The sequence below is a fragment of the Onychostruthus taczanowskii genome, unplaced genomic scaffold (genome assembly GCF_017590055.1).
Source record: "Onychostruthus taczanowskii isolate IOZ18803 unplaced genomic scaffold, ASM1759005v1 scaffold29, whole genome shotgun sequence".
In the NCBI taxonomy this organism is placed as follows: domain Eukaryota; kingdom Metazoa; phylum Chordata; class Aves; order Passeriformes; family Passeridae; genus Onychostruthus; species Onychostruthus taczanowskii.
The window spans coordinates 7,140,957-7,159,442 of NW_024500239.1; the positions used below are offsets into that span (position 1 = coordinate 7,140,957).

At 37.6% G+C, this 18,486-nt stretch overlaps 1 protein-coding gene across 3 annotated transcripts in view; it reads right to left on the reverse strand.

Moving 5' to 3' along the window:
* CARMIL1 (capping protein regulator and myosin 1 linker 1) overlaps positions 1-18,486 on the reverse strand; it is a 190,211-nt gene that overhangs the window by 53,118 nt on the left and 118,607 nt on the right. For all 3 annotated transcript variants that reach the window (XM_041408078.1, XM_041408077.1, XM_041408076.1), the window contains exons 18-23: positions 16,053-16,134; positions 14,639-14,738; positions 14,492-14,546; positions 9,005-9,177; positions 6,631-6,699; positions 2,125-2,218 (exon numbers count right to left, since the gene is read on the reverse strand). In XM_041408078.1, coding sequence (XP_041264012.1) covers positions 2,125-2,218; positions 6,631-6,699; positions 9,005-9,177; positions 14,492-14,546; positions 14,639-14,738; positions 16,053-16,134 — 573 coding nt within the window. The remainder of the gene's footprint in view (positions 1-2,124; positions 2,219-6,630; positions 6,700-9,004; positions 9,178-14,491; positions 14,547-14,638; positions 14,739-16,052; positions 16,135-18,486) is intronic.

Below are 18,486 nucleotides of genomic sequence, written 5' to 3' on the forward strand. Positions count from 1 at the left end.
ATTAGGAAACTGATTTGACTCTTCACATTGTAATTTGCTTTCAATTTTGCTGCTGTGTCAAAATTGGGGACTGACAAGAAAAGCTGCCTAATTATTTGTTTATCATCTGCAAACTTTATTTTGTGTGCCTTGGTGTTTAATAACCACATGAATAAATACTAATTCACTCACAAACTAGTGAAACATGGTTAAATGTTGTGGTTTTGCCCATTTTTTCTGAGAGACTATTCTAGTTTGAACAATTTAGCAAGTTATGCTAACAAAGGTTTAGATCCTAGCTTGAGAAACATTTGAAAGGACTCTTAACTCATAGGTTTTGTAGAGATCATGATGACACAAAATATTTGATTCATTTCTTTTAGATGTCTTTGGCCCACTGCAAAGACACAGATTTGAATAGCAGTATGTCTGAAGTGAAAATAAACTGTCTAAAAGTGCCTCAGTGATAGTGCAGCCTCAGTTCACCTGTTGGTTAGTTAAAGCTAAGCAGTACAGAAGTGCTCTTTAGAGACAACTGATTTCTACTGACAGGCCCCCAGCAGTACACACCCATCAGCCAGCTTCGTGGCACACAGAGTAACCCCCTAACCCTGCTCTTATCAATCTTGGTGAAGCCAAAAACACGTATTAACAAACTGTTCAAGGTTCATCAAAGGTGATGGGTCTGGTCTGAAAGAGAGAGGGGAGGAAAGGATGAGTGGCGTGGCCAGCAGGTTGTGGGGCTGACATCAGCGGGGATAGTTGCCTCTAAGGTGGTGGCAGCAGCAAGAACTGCAACATCTGACCATGTCCCAGAGCAAATCCCCGGGTTTATCCAGTTTGCCCACTCCAAGCCAAGTGTGCCGCAGAGACACCAGAGCTTGAGAGGGTGGTTGCTGTGTCCATCAGTCAGTCAGTGCAGTTGTCCCAGCACCAGGCTCAGTCCATGCAGGGAGGCTTGCATCCCTACCTGCAGGGAATCACCTGTGTTGTGATCACAGCACCACTCCTGACACTGATACCTTTTCTAGGAGGTAATTTCCTCATGTTGTGTGAAGAAAGCCTGAACCACACGTTAAAACAAACTCAGGGTCTAACAGTTTTAGCAACCTTGATATGAATAAAAGGAAATGCTCTTTGTACATAGCGCCTAATTAACACAGAATCTAAATCCCCATGGCCAGAAGCTTCCCAGTATTTTTTTCAGAAATGCATCTATCAGTCTAGATGTGAACCAGGCCAATTATATTAAATGAGATGTAAGAAATACATCCATCCCCCATGACTCAGATTTTTAAAAGTAGAATTGAGAGAATTTTCGTGCATCAAAGAAAAAGATACTAACTACCAGCACTTCTCCCTGTGATACTCAAATTACTGAAAACATGGATCATAGACATTTGCTTTTTAATCACATTGATCTGTAAGAACTATTTATAACATTTTGATGGCCTTACCTTGGCTGAAGGAAAACTGCTCATTAAAGAGATGAGAAATGCATGCTTCCTTATTGAGCAGGAGGCTTGTTTGGAGCTCACAAGATTTACCATATTAAAACTCAGCTGGGAGTTTTATAACTCAGGCAAGTGGAACACTACAGATACTGTCAACACCTTTTCATCCAAAAGAAGAACATGCTGGTGCAGTTGCTTACTTAGGGCAACACAGTGTGTGAATTTTACATGTATAATATAAAACACAGGCAGTAAATGTTTTCATCCTCCCTCAAATTGAAGAGCATCCTTTGTGTTGTACAGAGCTGACTGCACTTTTTATGCCAATATAAAAAGTGTGCACAAGTAATTCTAAACATTTGGTAATACCCACAGGCACATATGTAACAAACATGCAGTTTCTAACTCTCTCCTTCATAGTCAGGCACATAGTAATACCAGGTCTAGTTTGCATTTGTTTAGTTATGATATTCTTACACTACACCAGTGCATTCCATCAGCCTTCACTCCCAGCATTCTGTGGAATAAAAAGCTCTTGCAGCACTTGATTACCATGTATATGTCTGTACAAACCAAACAATCCTTGAATCCAGCATAGAATTTTTATTCAGCCAAGCATGAAGTCTCAGTCACTTAAAATTACTATATTTTTGCTGGTTTTATTTCTGTTCATTGGTGGAATATGCAATACCTTTTGCAGCGCCTCTTCTGTTTTCTCAGGGTTTGTTTTGAGTGCTTGGGAGGCATCATTCATCGGTATAGGCATGAACCTCAACGTATAATTCCTAAAGAAAAAAAAAATGATGGTGAAAGCTAATCTAATTACTGTATCTCTATATAATCACTGTATTTTTTAATGAAAAATAACCTAGAAGGGAGAAATAAAGTACTTGTCCATGGAAGGTACCAAGAAGGTACTAATTTTTCACATTTTTAAGCAGAATAGCTGGAAGTATACGTGCTCTTTTTTGCTGCTAATTCTTCTTTACTACTAGACAGAGGGGTAGATTTTGAAAAACAGTTATATGGGCGATGCCCAGTGGCTCCTGATTAAAAGCCTAGCTGCCCTCTGTGTACAAGGTTAGATTATTTTTTTTGTATATCTAAACACAACAGGGAGAATCAGCGCCTGCTGGCAACTGTATCAGATCTAAGACTAAACAGAAATATTCAGTAATAGACAGATAGCAACTAAGAGACTGAGTTTTGGAAATTTACTATTTAATAACTTCTCATGTTTACAACAATTTGAAGACACTTGCTGAATTTTTAATAAAAAGCTGACAAAACAAGCATAGCATCTCTACATTGCTTTATGCAAACAACTGCTCCCTGCATTTTCCTTATTTGCTTGCAAAATATTTCTGCAGCTTTGTCCATCTGCTGCAATATGAAATTAAAGACAGGAGTTTGGTCCTGAGTCAAAATTACATTTAAACTCTGAGAACATAAACTGATTATCATGACACAGATATACTTAAAATGCCACCTACAGTGGTATGTCCACACAATTTCAGACTTGAATAAATGGGGGGGAAAAAAAAAGAGCAGGAAGTTTTTAAAACCTGGAAAGGAAATTATTCTTTCTATTTTCAATTAATCCTTTATTTCTTGCAAACATTTCTTTCTCCTCCTTCTGCAAACATCCCACTAACCGTCTGTTCCTATTCCATCCAGAGCTACACAAATATGTTTGGAATCCTCTATTCTTGAGCACTTTAAAGCTGGCAATTTCAATTGAGTCACCACCATTGATGACAGCAGACCATGTTACTCCCAACAGCAGACACCTTAAATAGTGTGAAACTCCAAGCTTCTTTCCCTTCTTCTCCCACCAGGTGCTTGGACACATGCAAAACCATTCTCCAAAGGACAGCATCCTCCTGAACTGCAAACACACCAATTCCTCATTGATAACACCCAATATTTTACTTTAAATGATAATGGAAGGTTTTTATGTTTCTTCCCCAATGCAAACATGGTGATGTATAGCTGTCAGTGTCAGGCAAAGTCCCTGTCCTTCCACGGTGTCCAACTGTCTAGTGCATCAGTCAGAAAATTAATTCTTCTTTCTAGCTGTATTGTCCTTCAAAAGAACATTGTAGACTATACAGACCCTGTTATGTGTCCTCATGTGATACTAACCAGTGTCCACCACCACGGGGAGAATTTTTAAATGTCAAAGATACTGAGCTCAAAGACTGATAATTACAGAACTTGCTGATTGCCTGACAGGTGGGGTATTTATTTAGTTTAAAAAAAAAGAAGGTAGATTTCTAAGGATCTCTGCAGCTGTTTGACATTTAATACATCCCATTCATTGAAATCTGTAATTGCCAGCACTCATACTAGCAGTTATATGCTAAATTCAATTTAGTCAAAGGCTTAGGGCACCCTCCCTCACACATATGGACACACAGAGCTGGAGGAAGGCAAATGAAAGATAAGGAGATTTTCATGGACACACAATCACAGAGGCAAAACTTTAGAAGACCACTACCCTAAGGGAAGAAGGAAATCCTCTGTACTTGGGTTGCTTTCAGACACGCAGTATTATTTTCATCTAAGAATTTACCAGCCCTTAGGGGAAAATATCAAGAATTTAAAGCTCACTTTTCAACTTTATCATTAGGCTTTGTATTTCTCTGTTTCCTTGAAGTCTAAAATATTCCCCTTGTACTTTTTATTAACACCCCACTTGTGTCTTGTAAAGGAGTACATTTTGCTACAAACTCAATAATCCAGTAATTTCCAAAGACACCGATATACTCAGCAAAATACCTACATTTAAAGGATGTTAAATTTCAGACAGGTGCTCAAAGACTGTAAAGGATGTCCCAAAAGAGGTACCAAAAACCTCTTCTTCTAGATACAACATGTGTGACAACAGTCCTACATTTCATCACATTATTTCCCCTGTAGTAACTTCTGATCCACACACTACATAAGCTCTGTGCTGCAGTGGAGATTTTACTTACAGGAATAAGATTATCTGTTTTTCAGGTCAGGGTGTGTGAATTTCACATCACTGCTAAGGGGAGAATTCATAGCCCTCTAACAAACTCCAGCATTTCTCCTCAGGTATTAGAACTTCAGCTACTTCTTCAGTCGGTCCATATAGAAAAAAAATCTTTCAGAAGTGAACATGAGACAATGCTGCAGAGTCCTGTGACAGAGGGGGCTCTAGGCTGTAAATCACATGTTTATCTTCATATTAAAATTACAGAGATACAAGACCCTGCTTAATGGCCAAGCTGAATAAGATGCCCACTGTTCTCAAATGCCCTCCTGAACTGACACCTCTAAGGGACTCTGCAGAAAATCTTCTCAGCACTTCACGCCATCTGTCTGGGATGCCCCGGGGCAAAATCTGCCAACAGTCATACTCCTGGAATTCCCTTGCAGAAATAACATTTTCAAACAGCAATAAGCAGATGAAGAAAAGCTGGAAGAAGGGGAAAGAAAAAAACCTTCCAATTACTTCAGCCTGTTTTAAAGTCTGCTGCAAATCCCCTCAGCCTCCTGCCCATACAACTAAAGTCTACCTTTCCTCTTGTTTTGTGGTTTGGTAGATGACTATTTTTCTTAAAACTGAAATAACACACAGAACACATATCCTTAAACATCTTCAGTATATTTCATTCCATTTTGAGCAATGGTTCTTTTCTACAGAATACTGATGGCTTCAGGTATTTTTAGGAAACATATGGTGAAGAATGTTCTCAAAATGTCTTCAAGATGGATTGTTTATGGCCTAATTGTTTTCAGCCAGTACTGACGGTCCCTCTCTTCATGTTTAAACCTTTGCTGCTTGTGGCTTAATTTGTGATGTTATCAATGTTTTTGACAATTTAAAAATGTTTAAGGCAACATAAAATGACCTCAGCTTCCAAGTTAAATAAATGAGATGTCACCCCAAAAAAGTACAGTGTCACATAATTAACTGTGGCATTCCAGGGGTGTTTTTGTTTAGATTACTTGCTTTTGCCTCAGGATTTCCACCCCTTCTCTGTTTACTCATCCAAACACTTTGGAACAGAGAAATAAAGCTGATGCTAACCAGAAAACAAGGGTATTTTTTTTTTCTACCAGACTTCCCCATGCTATTGCCCTTTAACAGAGAAATGTCCGCAAGTTGACAAATAAGCTCTGCAGATTATTATTCACTACTATCAGTGGAATCACTGCAAGATGATTTGCTTAATTATACATAATTTATCTAATTTCCCACATCAGTGCAACTGAATTCATTTCAAAACCGAGTACATAAACTACAACAGTTTCACAAACCAAGCAACTTTATGAGCTCTAGCCTCATGCCCCCTACGAGGGTTAAGATGCTCCATGTAATAATAATGTAATAATGTAAATAATGTAAAAATAATGTAATAATGTAAGTTATACAGTTTTACAAGATACCGTGTCTAGGACCTAGCAAAAGGGTAAGATGCTCCCTTAAGTAGTTATACAGTTTTACAAGATACCGTGTCTAGGACCTAGCAATAGTAGGTTACATTCACTTTCTAAAGAGAGCCTTTGCTCCTGCCTGAGGGATTTCATGATGTGAAAAACTTCAACTGCTGCATAATTTAAATCTGTAATTCTTCTCTCTTAAGAAAAGTGATAATAACATATAAAGAAATGTGATGGAGATGGAGAAAGACGAAAGCAATTTAACATCTATCACTGGTAATGGCTGCATCTGTGGGTAAACTCATGGATGCAAAATGACCCAGAGCACAGCAATTACAAAGAAAACCTGCAGTTTCTGAGATCATCTCTATTAGTTTCAACTTGCTAGGGGAAAGAAAAAAAGTCAGACTGCAAAGGCCCACTTCAGTAATTTTCTGTTATTATGTACAGCTTCATTCACTAGAATAGACTTTCTGCACACTATCAACACAAGAGAATGAAGCAAAGGGAAAATATTACCAAATTCAGAATTTTAACGCTAAGAGCAGAACTCAAGGACCTTAATGCTGATAGCAGAGTATGGATGAAAGAGCCACAGAGCCTCTTCCCATCCTTTTGAAGGATGTGAAGTCATGAATTTTCTTTTAGATTAAACATCCTCATGCTTAAAATTGAGAGCACTCAGCATCTTCAAGATCATATTGACTGCGGTGAGAACTGCAGCTGCTCAGATCATTCAGGATCTTTGGCCTCTTCATCAGACATTCAATTACTTGAGACTTACTTTTCCAGTGCCACAGCTATGTCCTGGAAGCCCTGCGCAGTGATGTTATTCTTGTCCCATATTACAGTTCTGAGAGGCGGTGGGAAGAGGAAAGAAAAATATAAGTTAAACAAGAGCTACCAAATAAATCCATAATGAAGCTTTGCATATTGAAATAACACACTGCTGAATATTCAAAATTGCAGAAGGCAGCGCTTCGAAAACTTGTCTTTACTTAGATGGTAAATCCTTGAAATGACAGAAATTATGGACAAATACCCCAAATCCAGTTTCCCTTACTTTAAAGGGGACTCTACTGCATTTTCTATCACTAACAGAAGTACCTTACTTTTCTAAAACACAATTAATAGAAAGATTTGGACATAAATTTCTGCTTTTTTGAGGAATAGCATCAAAACCAAAGTTGAAAAGTCTGCTTTGCAAGGCCATACTGAAAAACCAGAACACTGGTAGTTGCAGTAAATGGTCAATCTCTGTTCCACATAGGCTGCATGTATTTTAAAAATTCATGCTGATCAGAGGTCAAAACTTGCAGGCTATCACACATTCAGCCCTGCACTAAGCTCATCACACTGTTCATGTGATTCCCCATGCTACACAAGTAGTGCCAAAATAAACCATTAGGTTAGGTGCATAAAGTGTAGCTCTTTTGAATACGCAGTAATGATAAGAGTGATCAAGCCTTCCCCTCCTCCCCCAATTCAGACCACTCAAGCAGACTGCCTGGCAATTTGCAAACACATGTTCAAAGATCTCATTAGTAGGCAGAAGAGACAGACAAGCAGATAAATCTTGCTTCTGCTAGAGCACCAGTTGTAGCTGTTCTTAAAAAAAAAAAAAAGGCACAAAACCAAACAAAGATTTCTGGTGTTTAAAAGAAAAAAAAATATAGATGGCATGCTTTCACAAGTATTGGCATCCTTCTGTTGTTGCAGATTTATCCCTCTGTTTTTTAGATGAAAGGTATGAAAGAGAGGAAGAGAGATTCTACAGTCATTCTGCAAACATCAGATATGCTAAGGGTCAAATCTTGAATATTTTTGCCACTGGAAAGTATGTTTATATTTCTACCTGGGTGTCATTTTATAACATTTTGGCAGAACCAGTTACCATTGCATTATTCAGTCTGTAATCACACCACAGACTGTGGTGACATTATGTCAACTATGACATTCAGCATACTGTGAAATGTTTCAGTCTGCCACCCTGAAATGTATCAAGACTTTATTTCTTCAGATTTTGTGGTCATTTCAGGTTAATACATTCAATAAACCTAAGCCATCCTTCCAGTGCTTTCTTGACATTTTTAATATTCAGTTCAGGCATAGCAACACAAAGGCCAGAGGATTCCTGCCTCTGAACAAAATAGCCAAGACTGTTTGGGGGAATTTCTAATCCTCCAGGGAACAAATACTTGGAGACCAAGTAAAAAGTGGTCTTTTTACACTGACAATGCACTGAGGAAAGTTCATCTGCACAGTCTGACGAGGAGGAGGGAGGATTATCTTTCCTGATGAGGGTGACATATTTAGAGGTCCCCATCCAGATTTACACTGATTGAAGGTTTTACTGTTTGTGAGACACATGGTGGATAGAAAGAAAGTGATACTCTCAAGCCATCAGTGCCAGACATGCTAAAAAGCAGTGAAGTTGTTGGGCAGATGAAGTTGTAAAGAAGATATGCCAAGGTCCATCAACACAGTAGGAAGAGGAGAAAGGAAGGATGGATGATCCATGTTGCTCCCCATTCTGAATTCCACATGCTCTTAGTTCTACAAACTGACTTCAGAAGACAAAGAATAATTCACTTCAGTTTCCTACCCAAGTATCACAATTTTCTCTGCTGGGAAAGCCTCCAGTAAGAAAGAGAGAGCAGAACAGAAGAGAGTAGCTAAGCACTAGAATTGAGTTCCCAGGGACACTGTGGTACTTGGTACTTGCAGATCTTCAAAACCCACGTGGACAAGTCCCTAAGCAACCTCACACAGCTTTAAGTTGGCCCAGCTTTGAGAAGAACATTGGATTTAATTAACAGAGAGCTCTGTAACAATGTAATTTTTTCTTATCATTCTAGAAATTTGAGAAGTCTTTTGATTCCAACAAGAGGCCTTTCTGTTCAAATGTAGAAAATTTTCCCCAGTTTCAGTTAAGGAAATGTTTTTGATGGGACAACTTGCTTCTCTTGTTTTTCTGTTGTTATTTTCCTTTCTCTTAAGAAAAAGAAGGATGAGAATCCTTCCAAATAAAGACACTCTTAAGTGGCTGTATGTAGAAAGGTTCTGAAGAGAAACAGACTGAGAATAGATTGAGAATAAGCCAACAACATCAGTATTACTAAGCCATTCTACTGTTTACTGCAAATATATTCCCTTACCTGAGTTTGGTGTTTATTTGTAGGGCTTTTGCCAGCATCTTTGCTCCCATATCTCCCATGGCATTTCCACTAATATCCACTTTCGTGAGAGAAGTATTGCTGCCCAAGGCATTAATAATGATGGTGACCTCAGTCTTCAGCTTGGAATCTGCGAGGGACAGTGACTGTAGAGGCTGTGGATCATAGAAAATGCATTGATAACAGAAGCTGATAATACACTCATTCTTCAAACACCAACTAGAAGCTGGTGGAAAAGAAAGAAAAAGAAACTTCTTGTAAAAGAAGTTAAAAGTTTCCCAAATTCTTAGAGACAGCAGTAAACAACAAAGAGTGATTTCTGTGTTTGCTGCAGATCCTAACAACACATGATAAATTGGGACTCAATAACATACAATTCAGGTGTCAAACACATGCACACAAACAGATTAAGTTGTAACACCCTGTGAAAAAATTATTTTCAAGTGGAAGTGCCTCCAACTCCAACTTCATGAGTTCTACTAAGTAAAGAATACAGTGTAAACCTCAAAAAAGGCAAGATAACAACAACCAGTTTCACAAGACAACTTCCAGAGTCCAATGGGTTTTGCTTAACCAGCATTCGCATTTTCAGTGAGAAATAAAAATATCTACCACTCCCCTTCTCTCCCTCAGGCTGAGGCTTACCCAAGGGCAAATTACAGTCCAAGGCATTGTTAAAACATAAACAGTTTACTTAAAGTGTCTTATTATTGTTACTTCAACTTTAGGAATGATTTTGCATATCTGTTCTCTCAACAAAGGGCATGGGCTTTTGGAGAAAATATAAAACTGTAGCAGGTCTGAAATTCAAACCAGTATTAAGTATCTATTACAGTAAGTAAGTCAATAAATATTATTAACTATAATATTTATTGTTAATATGGTGTTTTGACATCCATAACTACAATATCTTTCAGTAACTTTATTTTTTTATGAAGCATAATAAGCTGCAAATACCTTATTTGGCTCCAGCAAGTCACACTCCAAGACTTAAAAAATCCTTTTCTAAAAATGCCCGTATTTCTTCCACTCTCAATGCCCCCAACACTCAACAGCAGGAGCTCAAGAACCACAGTCAATCTGTCCCCATGCCTTGAATAGGTATTACAGCTCCTAAAAGTGTAATTTGTCTTCGGTGATGAATGAGGATTCCACAAAACATTTCGCTTGCTCAAGTGTGAGTCCATACAGAGGAGCATATCGTCATTATACACCCACTTAGCACGTGTTGGAAGATGAAATTTTGGAGCCTAAAATCCTCAAATAGCCAGCACAGGAAAATCAGCATCTCATAGCAATGCGCCACAGCACTTATGTTAGATCCTGAAGTTTAGATTAATGAAAATAAACCAACCAATCTGTGCACACCTTCCAGGGTGCAAGGTGCTTGCATCATACCTGCTATACAATGGGATCTGCCCCTCCAGACACCATGGATTACAGTGACAACCAGAAAACTTGCAACAATGCAAGAAATGCACTTACTAATGAGGAAAAGCACAAAAATTTGGAGGCACAGCAGGTTGATAATTATAAAGTCTAATAATAACACAAGCCACATGCTTCCATTTAAATGGAAGTTATTAAATTACTATGCTAATACCCTTAATCTGTCTGTTTTCAAATTTTATTGCACAACGCGAAGAAGAATGTAAAGAATGATTAAGAATTTAAAAGCAATATTAACATAAAATGTTAACATCACATTTAGAATGGCACTCGAGCTCTTGACAGAAGTCTGAGAAGCCCTTTTGCTGACAGATTCACAGTAAAGCAGCACCATGCAGTACTAGGAGAAATCAGCAATAAACTTGTGAATGTGAGATTGCTTCTGTTTTTCATGTGTCACTTTAGAAATGGGCACTGGAGTTACTGAGCTGCACATGATCCCTCCCACATAATTTTTCTAAATCTCAAATATCCTCCCAGCAAGCTTCTTGCATTCCAATGCTCTGACAAAACAGTATATGACTGGAAACACTTCTGTACTGTGTTCTGTAAGGATTGACAGCTATGGACCATCTAAATATTCATTAAATTATCTGATCATTACATTAAAAATCCCAAATGAAACAACAACAAACAAACAAACAAAAAAGGAATCAAAACCAAATGCCCCACAAATATGGGCAATAGTCTACAAACACTTAATTCTTTTAACAACAATAGTTTTAGCTAGATTTTGAGAAAACAGAAGTCTAAGGAGCTCTTTCAGTGTCCCTGCTGCAGAAAACAGGTACTTTGCCAATACAGAGAAGGTGCCTTAACACAATCTTTTTAAGAATTCTCGAAGTACAAATATACAGTTATAAATTGTATGATTTTGTTCACTGATTCAGTCATACTTCTGCTGGAAAAACCCCTAAGAATTAAATCAAGCTAAATTTGTTTTTCCTAAGAAGAAAAATGCTGCAAAAACCCTCAAAAAGCCAATTCTGCACCAAGCACTGAACTAACAACTAAAGATAATAATCGCTGGAAATTCACTGTACCTATGCAGGAGTGATTACCACTCTGAGTAACAACACTGTGTACCTGCAGTGTAACATCCATTTTTGCAACAAGAAAAGGAATGGCCCATTAAGAATACATTATAATAGTCTGCACAGTATAGCACCTATTTATATAGAAAAGACATGAAAAGAACCCAAAAAATGAAACTATCACATTCTCGCTGATATAAAACACCTGTGAATTTCTGCTATGTAGGTTACTACTACTGCTTTTAAATGATGCAGAATTACATTTGGATATCACTCTATTTTAACAGTCAGAACCAAGCCACTGATTGTTTAAATCATTTTACTCATGACTCACATTAACACAGCAACAGAGCTATTTAAAGTGTGCATAAACATGTGAAAAAGCATTTAGAGATTATTATTTTAGACAAAAGCCACTTGGTTCAGCTTTCTGCACAGACAACGTGCAGTCCCTAAACTGTGCAGTGTGCTCCGGGCAACATTACACCCTGGTCTCTACAACTGCACCTTAAATTTTTCATATCCTGTGGCAGTAGCTGCATACTATTGTTAGAATGAGGACCACCCCATTTAAGATTCAAATTGAAATAGCTAGAGACTTAAAATAATTTTCTAGCATCAAGATACAGTGAGGACAATCCTAAGCAGCTTTCTGCAACACATTTTTCCCACAGAGCTACAGTGTCTCTCCTCAACTCTTTTGCTGCTAGAAGATGGTTCACGCTGATTTTAGTGCTTGATGAGACAGAAAAAAACAAGATTCCTTCACTGAAGAGGATTAACAAGAGAAAAGAATGTGGGGGAAGAAGAGGCAGGGTAACCCCAAAAGGATCATATGCTGTGTCCCAAATGTTAATGAAGTGACATGACGGAGAGACAGTTACTCTAAGTAGCTAAATAAAACAACTTTTTGGTGAATTATTTCATTATAACACGGTTTGAAAACAGGATGACAATATACTGTGTATTGTTAGATTAGGTCAAGAAAACGTGGTGGGTAAGAATTACAGGAGCACATCTGACCAGTGTACAGTGTAAAAGGCAGAAAGTAGACAACAAATGATGTTGAGAAAAGAAAAGGAATGCAAGAAGTGGAAGCTAATGATGCAAAGGAGAGAGAACTGCGAGAATGATACACACAACATTTAGCAGCCACTTTTTTCCTGCAAGTTTCAAAAACAGAAGCCAGGAAAGATAAACAGAAGGTTGTAACACTTTAAGTAGAAATAATACAGTGAAAGTTGAAATTTTTGTCCTTAAGAAAAGATAGTAAAGAAAGGAGTCATAAAATAGGGGGAAAACCCCAACAGTGTGTTTGAGAAAATGATTTGGGCACTGAAAGGACACACAGTGAGTTGACAAGGTGTTTTAGGGTATGGTCTGAATGGGAAATAATGTTCACCTGCAACAGAACAAAGGAACAATGGAACGAAACAAAAGGAACTAAATTACATTTGCTTGTGATTCAGTTCTTCAGGACAGCTGTGAAAGGATAAGCATGAGAAACAGGGCAGGACAGAGACAAATGCCCACACAGAAGCAGCAGGTGGTATCTGATTAAATGAAACTCCTCAGCACAGGATCAAAAGGAAAAGGGAAAGAAGGGGAGCAGTCCTGCAGCATTTCCTTCAGAGACAGAGTAGAAGGAGGTGGCCACACAGCACAAAACAAAAAGGCCAGCTTGGTACAAGAAGCAACACGAGTTCTACCAATACATTACTTAGCACAACCTTACATCTAACTTGTGCAAACAAGGATTTTTATTAAGGTGCTTTCATTACAGGTGTTACCTCAATTAGAATCAGTTTTGATATCCGTATGCAGAACTTTACCACATCATGCTGACCTTCCATGCTTTAAAGAATAAAATGTGGAGGAAGGCACAGAATCAAGAAACACCAGTACCAGTAATTCCTTTTAAGATGACAGAAAGAGCATAGAGGACCACTTTAATAAATCACTTCAAATACAATTGAGAACTAAGAAAAAGGGAACATGGAATAGGAGTCTAATGACCTTGCAAGGAAAGAGACATTGGAAATCCTGGTTAAAACTGCCAGGATATAGACACAGATGGGAGGAGAAGATAGCCAAGCAGTTAATATGAAGAGCATGAACTTGGAGGTGAGACAATAAAGACAACAGGAAGTAGCAGGTGTTCAGACAACCTGAGTCTACAGTCGGCTGTCTCTGGAGAATGAGGAAAGCTTGCTTGGTACTTGCACAGGAAATTAAGGAGAAAGAAAGGACTAAGAGTAGATAAATAAAGTTTGACAAGCATGAGAGTAACAGAGCATCTTAAGATCCCCTTCTAACCAAAACCAGGATGCCAAGAACAGGCAAGAACATAAAACCAACCACAGAAGTTTTTCAGAATAACAAAAGAGTGTAGAAATTAAGGAAGTGGGCAAGCATCCCAGCAAGGTACTCTGAAGAGGTTTTATGAAATTGCTCCCATGACTAATAAAGGTAAAAAACAGCACAGTGAATGGTTTATTTGCATCTTTTGAAGAAGGAAGGAATTCTGAGAGATCACTGCAGTGACCTTGCATTTTGCCAAGAAAAGAAAAAGTTAATACCCAAGAACAGCTATCAGGAAATAATGTGTTCCATACATTAAAAAAACCCCATTGTTATCGAGAACACTACCATTTTAACATCATAACAGGACACAAAAGTTCTAAAAATTTGTGCCTCAAGAGCTGTACAATTTAGACCTAAATAACCAGGTTACACACATCCAACTATTTAAAATGAATATTTTTGAACAATCACAGATCCTAAGACCATCCTCAGAAAATGTTCACCTACATGCCACAAGTTAATCCAAATTACAATCTGAAAAAAAACCCCATACATGTTGGATGTATCTGTATAGGGTTGTGATCAAATCTTATGCTGCAAATTAACACAGTGAAGAAAATTATCAGAAATAGACTGCGAGGGTACAAATACACATGATGATAGTAGGCAGAAAGGTACTCACTGAATCCTCGTCTTGAATCATCTGAACTAAATTATCAAGTACTGGAGTGAGATTTCTGAGGGAAGAAAAGTTAGGAAGACGATGAGATGAAATAAGCAGTTTATCTTCATCCATTCTCTTGTTATTCAAAAGAAAGAAAATCCTTACTTGGATTTCATGTTGTTAAAGTTTTTGCCTAATGCCAAGTGTCTTATCGATCGGTTTTTACTAAGCCAGACTACAAGGGTTGAGAGGTCAGATTCTAGGCCTGTAAAGAATCAGATTAGATTAGGAATTAAAACACAGTTTCACAAAAGACCCGGACCAGGTCCAATTATTGACACTACATTCAAGTAATTATATCAGTGTACTAATTTCCAAAATGTGTGGGAAAATTTCCATTCTTCTATCTTTAAATCTTTTTCTTATTAGTCCCTCTGCTCTTCTATAAGACTAAATGCTTTCTCTAAAATAAACCCTTTAAATCTCCATGCTAATCAGCTATTAAAGGCACCTCTCAGAAACAGAAGAGAATTCAGTCCCTTATCCACTGTCCAACTACCCAAGGGTAGTTCCTCACACTGTCAGGCTGAGTTTGAAGTTCCATGGAGAATTCTGAAATAATGCTAATCACTGTCTAGTCTTAGTAGAGCTGTGTACCAACAATATTTCAAAGCCTTCAAAAGACTGCAAAAAAGGCTAACAGAACACACTACAAATAAAATGACTGAAAAACAAGGCAATTTTTTTTCTACTCCTGAATAAAATAAAATTAACCTTAGTATTCCCAAGCTAGTTATGTATTTGAGGAGTTCACTAACTAGATTACAATGATTTAGAATTCAGATTCACAGAATAATTTAGATTTCAAGTATCTATCCTTATTTATAAAAATAAATCTTTTTGCATAACTGGGCTGAATCAGTAGCTCTCACAGCTTTCCACTTGTCCATCCCATCCTTCTTGGGCATTCCCCTGTACTTGGCATTTGTTTCTGAAATACTTCTGCACTTGGCTGATAAATAGGCAAACATAGCAGGTGAATTCTTCCAGTTCATACATCTACACCTTGAATCTACAAGATGAGAAGCCAACTCATATTTCCAGGAATACCTGTGCCAGGGAGCACAGAGACCCCAAAGCAGAAATATTCAAAGACTTTTCCAAAGACTCAAGCAGGCCTTTTCTGACCTGAAGCTGTTGGCTCTTTGCTCCAAATTTTCCCCCTCAGCTTCATTCTGTACCAGACCTTTCCCTTTGTTCTTTCACTACACTTCCAATTCTCATTCACCTTCTCATCCACTTGTACTTAACCCCAATTTATTCTGGATTTAATATGAGCTTGGTGCTGTTATTTTCTACTGCTGTGTTGGACTGATCTCAAACAACAAACTTTTGAGCATACAGTTAGTCTTTCAGCATTTCCAAATAAGAGGTCTTGAGGTCTTGGTCTGAGACATTTCCATAACTAGAATGGCCAATAATCACAAAGCAAGAGCAACCATCCTTGGTTACACTGAGAGCTGAAACAAAAAGCATTTCTTGGCTTGCACGACCCTCCGTTCCTGTTCTGTGTACTTACCATTGTCTGAAATATCTAGGCTGGTGATATTGTGTATTTCTGCTATGCATCCTTCCAAGACTTGTGCACCTCCAGATCTTAACTAGAGACAAAACATCATCCATTTTTGCAAACTAGTTATGGTTTCAAGATCACACAGAAGACAGTGGTAGGAGCTTTGTGAATACAGAAGGCACTAGCAGCGGCAAAAACAACAGCAACAGAAGAAGTTATAGACATCAAAATGACAGCCTATGCACACATTCCTACTGTCCTCACCCTTACTCTCAGTATTTGCATTCAAATGTGAAAAGGGACTCTCTCTCCTTTCTCTTGAAACTACCTCTCAGCCTTTAAATCAGGAAAATACATAAATGGTTAAACACAGCAAATCCTTTAGGACTTTTGCTGGGCAGTGCCTGAAGGACTGGGGAGAGCAATCTCTGCTTGAATGACCCAAGACATTTCTAGTGTCTGGTGATAAAAAAAAAATAAACTTAGACCAGCCTATCAGCTTGCAACACTGGCACCCTTGAACTCCACTGCAGTCAGGTCTTACAGAGAGCATCTTCTTCCAGCTCTTAGCACAATGCTAAGGTTCCCAAAAAGATAAGGGGGGGGCATATAAAAAAAAACAAAACTCCATTAAATTATGCTTCCCTCTCGCTGAAAAGAAAATTCAAATAACCCAGTTGTAAAACAGCCATAAAAGACAATAAACAAAAGAAAACAGTAATACAGTCATTCTTAAGAAATAGCAATAAAAGAAAAAAATTGCAACAATAACAAAAATGCCTGGCTGCAAAGTATCAATTATGATATTATTAATCTGAAATATTACATGACTATAAAAGAAATGTCAGAATTTAATGAAAAAACAATGAAATGTTCTAGGAGAAAACATCAACATTAAGAATTAAAGTAAAAAAATCTTACACACTTATTTACTAATGCTACTGAATTAACACAACCTTTTTTCTTCCAAAGGAGCAAAAGCATTTTCTTTTCTTTTTTGGCAGCTATGCACTTTTATATAAGGTGCATTTCACTTTATAAACATCTCCCGTAAAAGATTTTAGCTAAAGTAGGAAAAAATTCTAAGGAAATTTTATTTTTTCATTTTGTATCTTCACGTTATTTGCTTCAAAAAGAATGGAAAGCTTTTTCAAACCTCTTCAAAGCTTTCTCACCTCCTGTGCATAAAAAACTGTGTAATATTTTACTTAGCTCACTTACTTGGGTAAATATCCTGAATCTACCTGCTGATATTTCTGTGGACCATCAGCTTTTATCCATGCTATAATTCAAGAGCCACAAATGCCTTCTAGAGGCATTTTTCAACAAAGACTTGATTTGGCACTTTTTTGAAAGTTTGAGGTATGTGAGGGGTTAACAAGCAGCTGGATAACCTGACCTGAGAATTTGGAGAATGGTGGCCAAAGATAACACCTAAATCATAAATCACATAAAGAGTGTGAGAAGTACAGAACATAAGGCACCTTTCCCCCTCTCCATAAATCAAAGCCTGCCTATCCTTCACCTCATCCTCTCAATAAGTAGTCACATTACAGGCTGTATTCGGGCCAGAAGTGCTGCAAATTTAACTCAAGTTTATTTTAGTAAGAGCATTTATAGCATTTGCTGTATGAAAGCCAAAATCATTCCATTTTGCTTTGTGCTGCTCTCTCAGTGTGGACCACCACAAGACAAACATTTCACACAGAGTGTCACATCTACTACTACAGAATCTATGGAAGTGGGAGATCCTACATGGAACTGGATTGGTTGTTGGTAGGGAAAAGTTCTACACACTAAAATTATACTCACAATAGAATCCAAATGCTTATGGTTATATATACTTTGAGGGCTGAAGTGGACAATTTTTCAGGACTAGCTTTCAATCTTGTACCAGATAACTCTACATTCAAAATTTTAAATATATAAACATTTCATGAGCACAAATGGTGATAGCTATTTGATCTGAAAGTGATGACAAATACTCCACTTTTAGGATCACAATTTGCCACAACTGTGTTAAAATATTATGAATATATATATATATATATAAAAGCAGAGACAAATTGAAGTGCTGCTCATCAGTGTGGACTGTGATACTGACAAAAAGACTCTCTGCAACACCTTCTATATGACATACTTCTGAGACTACAAAGAAAAAGCTTTTATCAGAAAATGAAGAATAACCCTTCTACAATTAAAAATGCTAAGTGTGTTCAAAGCTATGAGGTACTAATATGGGAAGGGCAAACAAAGCTGCTTACTGATTTAACAATTAAGGTAAAGCATGGAGGGTACTTACACAGTGACCAAGCTAAGGGAAGCAGAAGGGAAAAGAGTGAAATACATCAGTGCTGAGCAGGTAGAAATAAAAATGTAATTTTCATAGTAAAAAATAATTTAAAAAAACAACCAAACAAGCAATAGAAAATGATTAAGC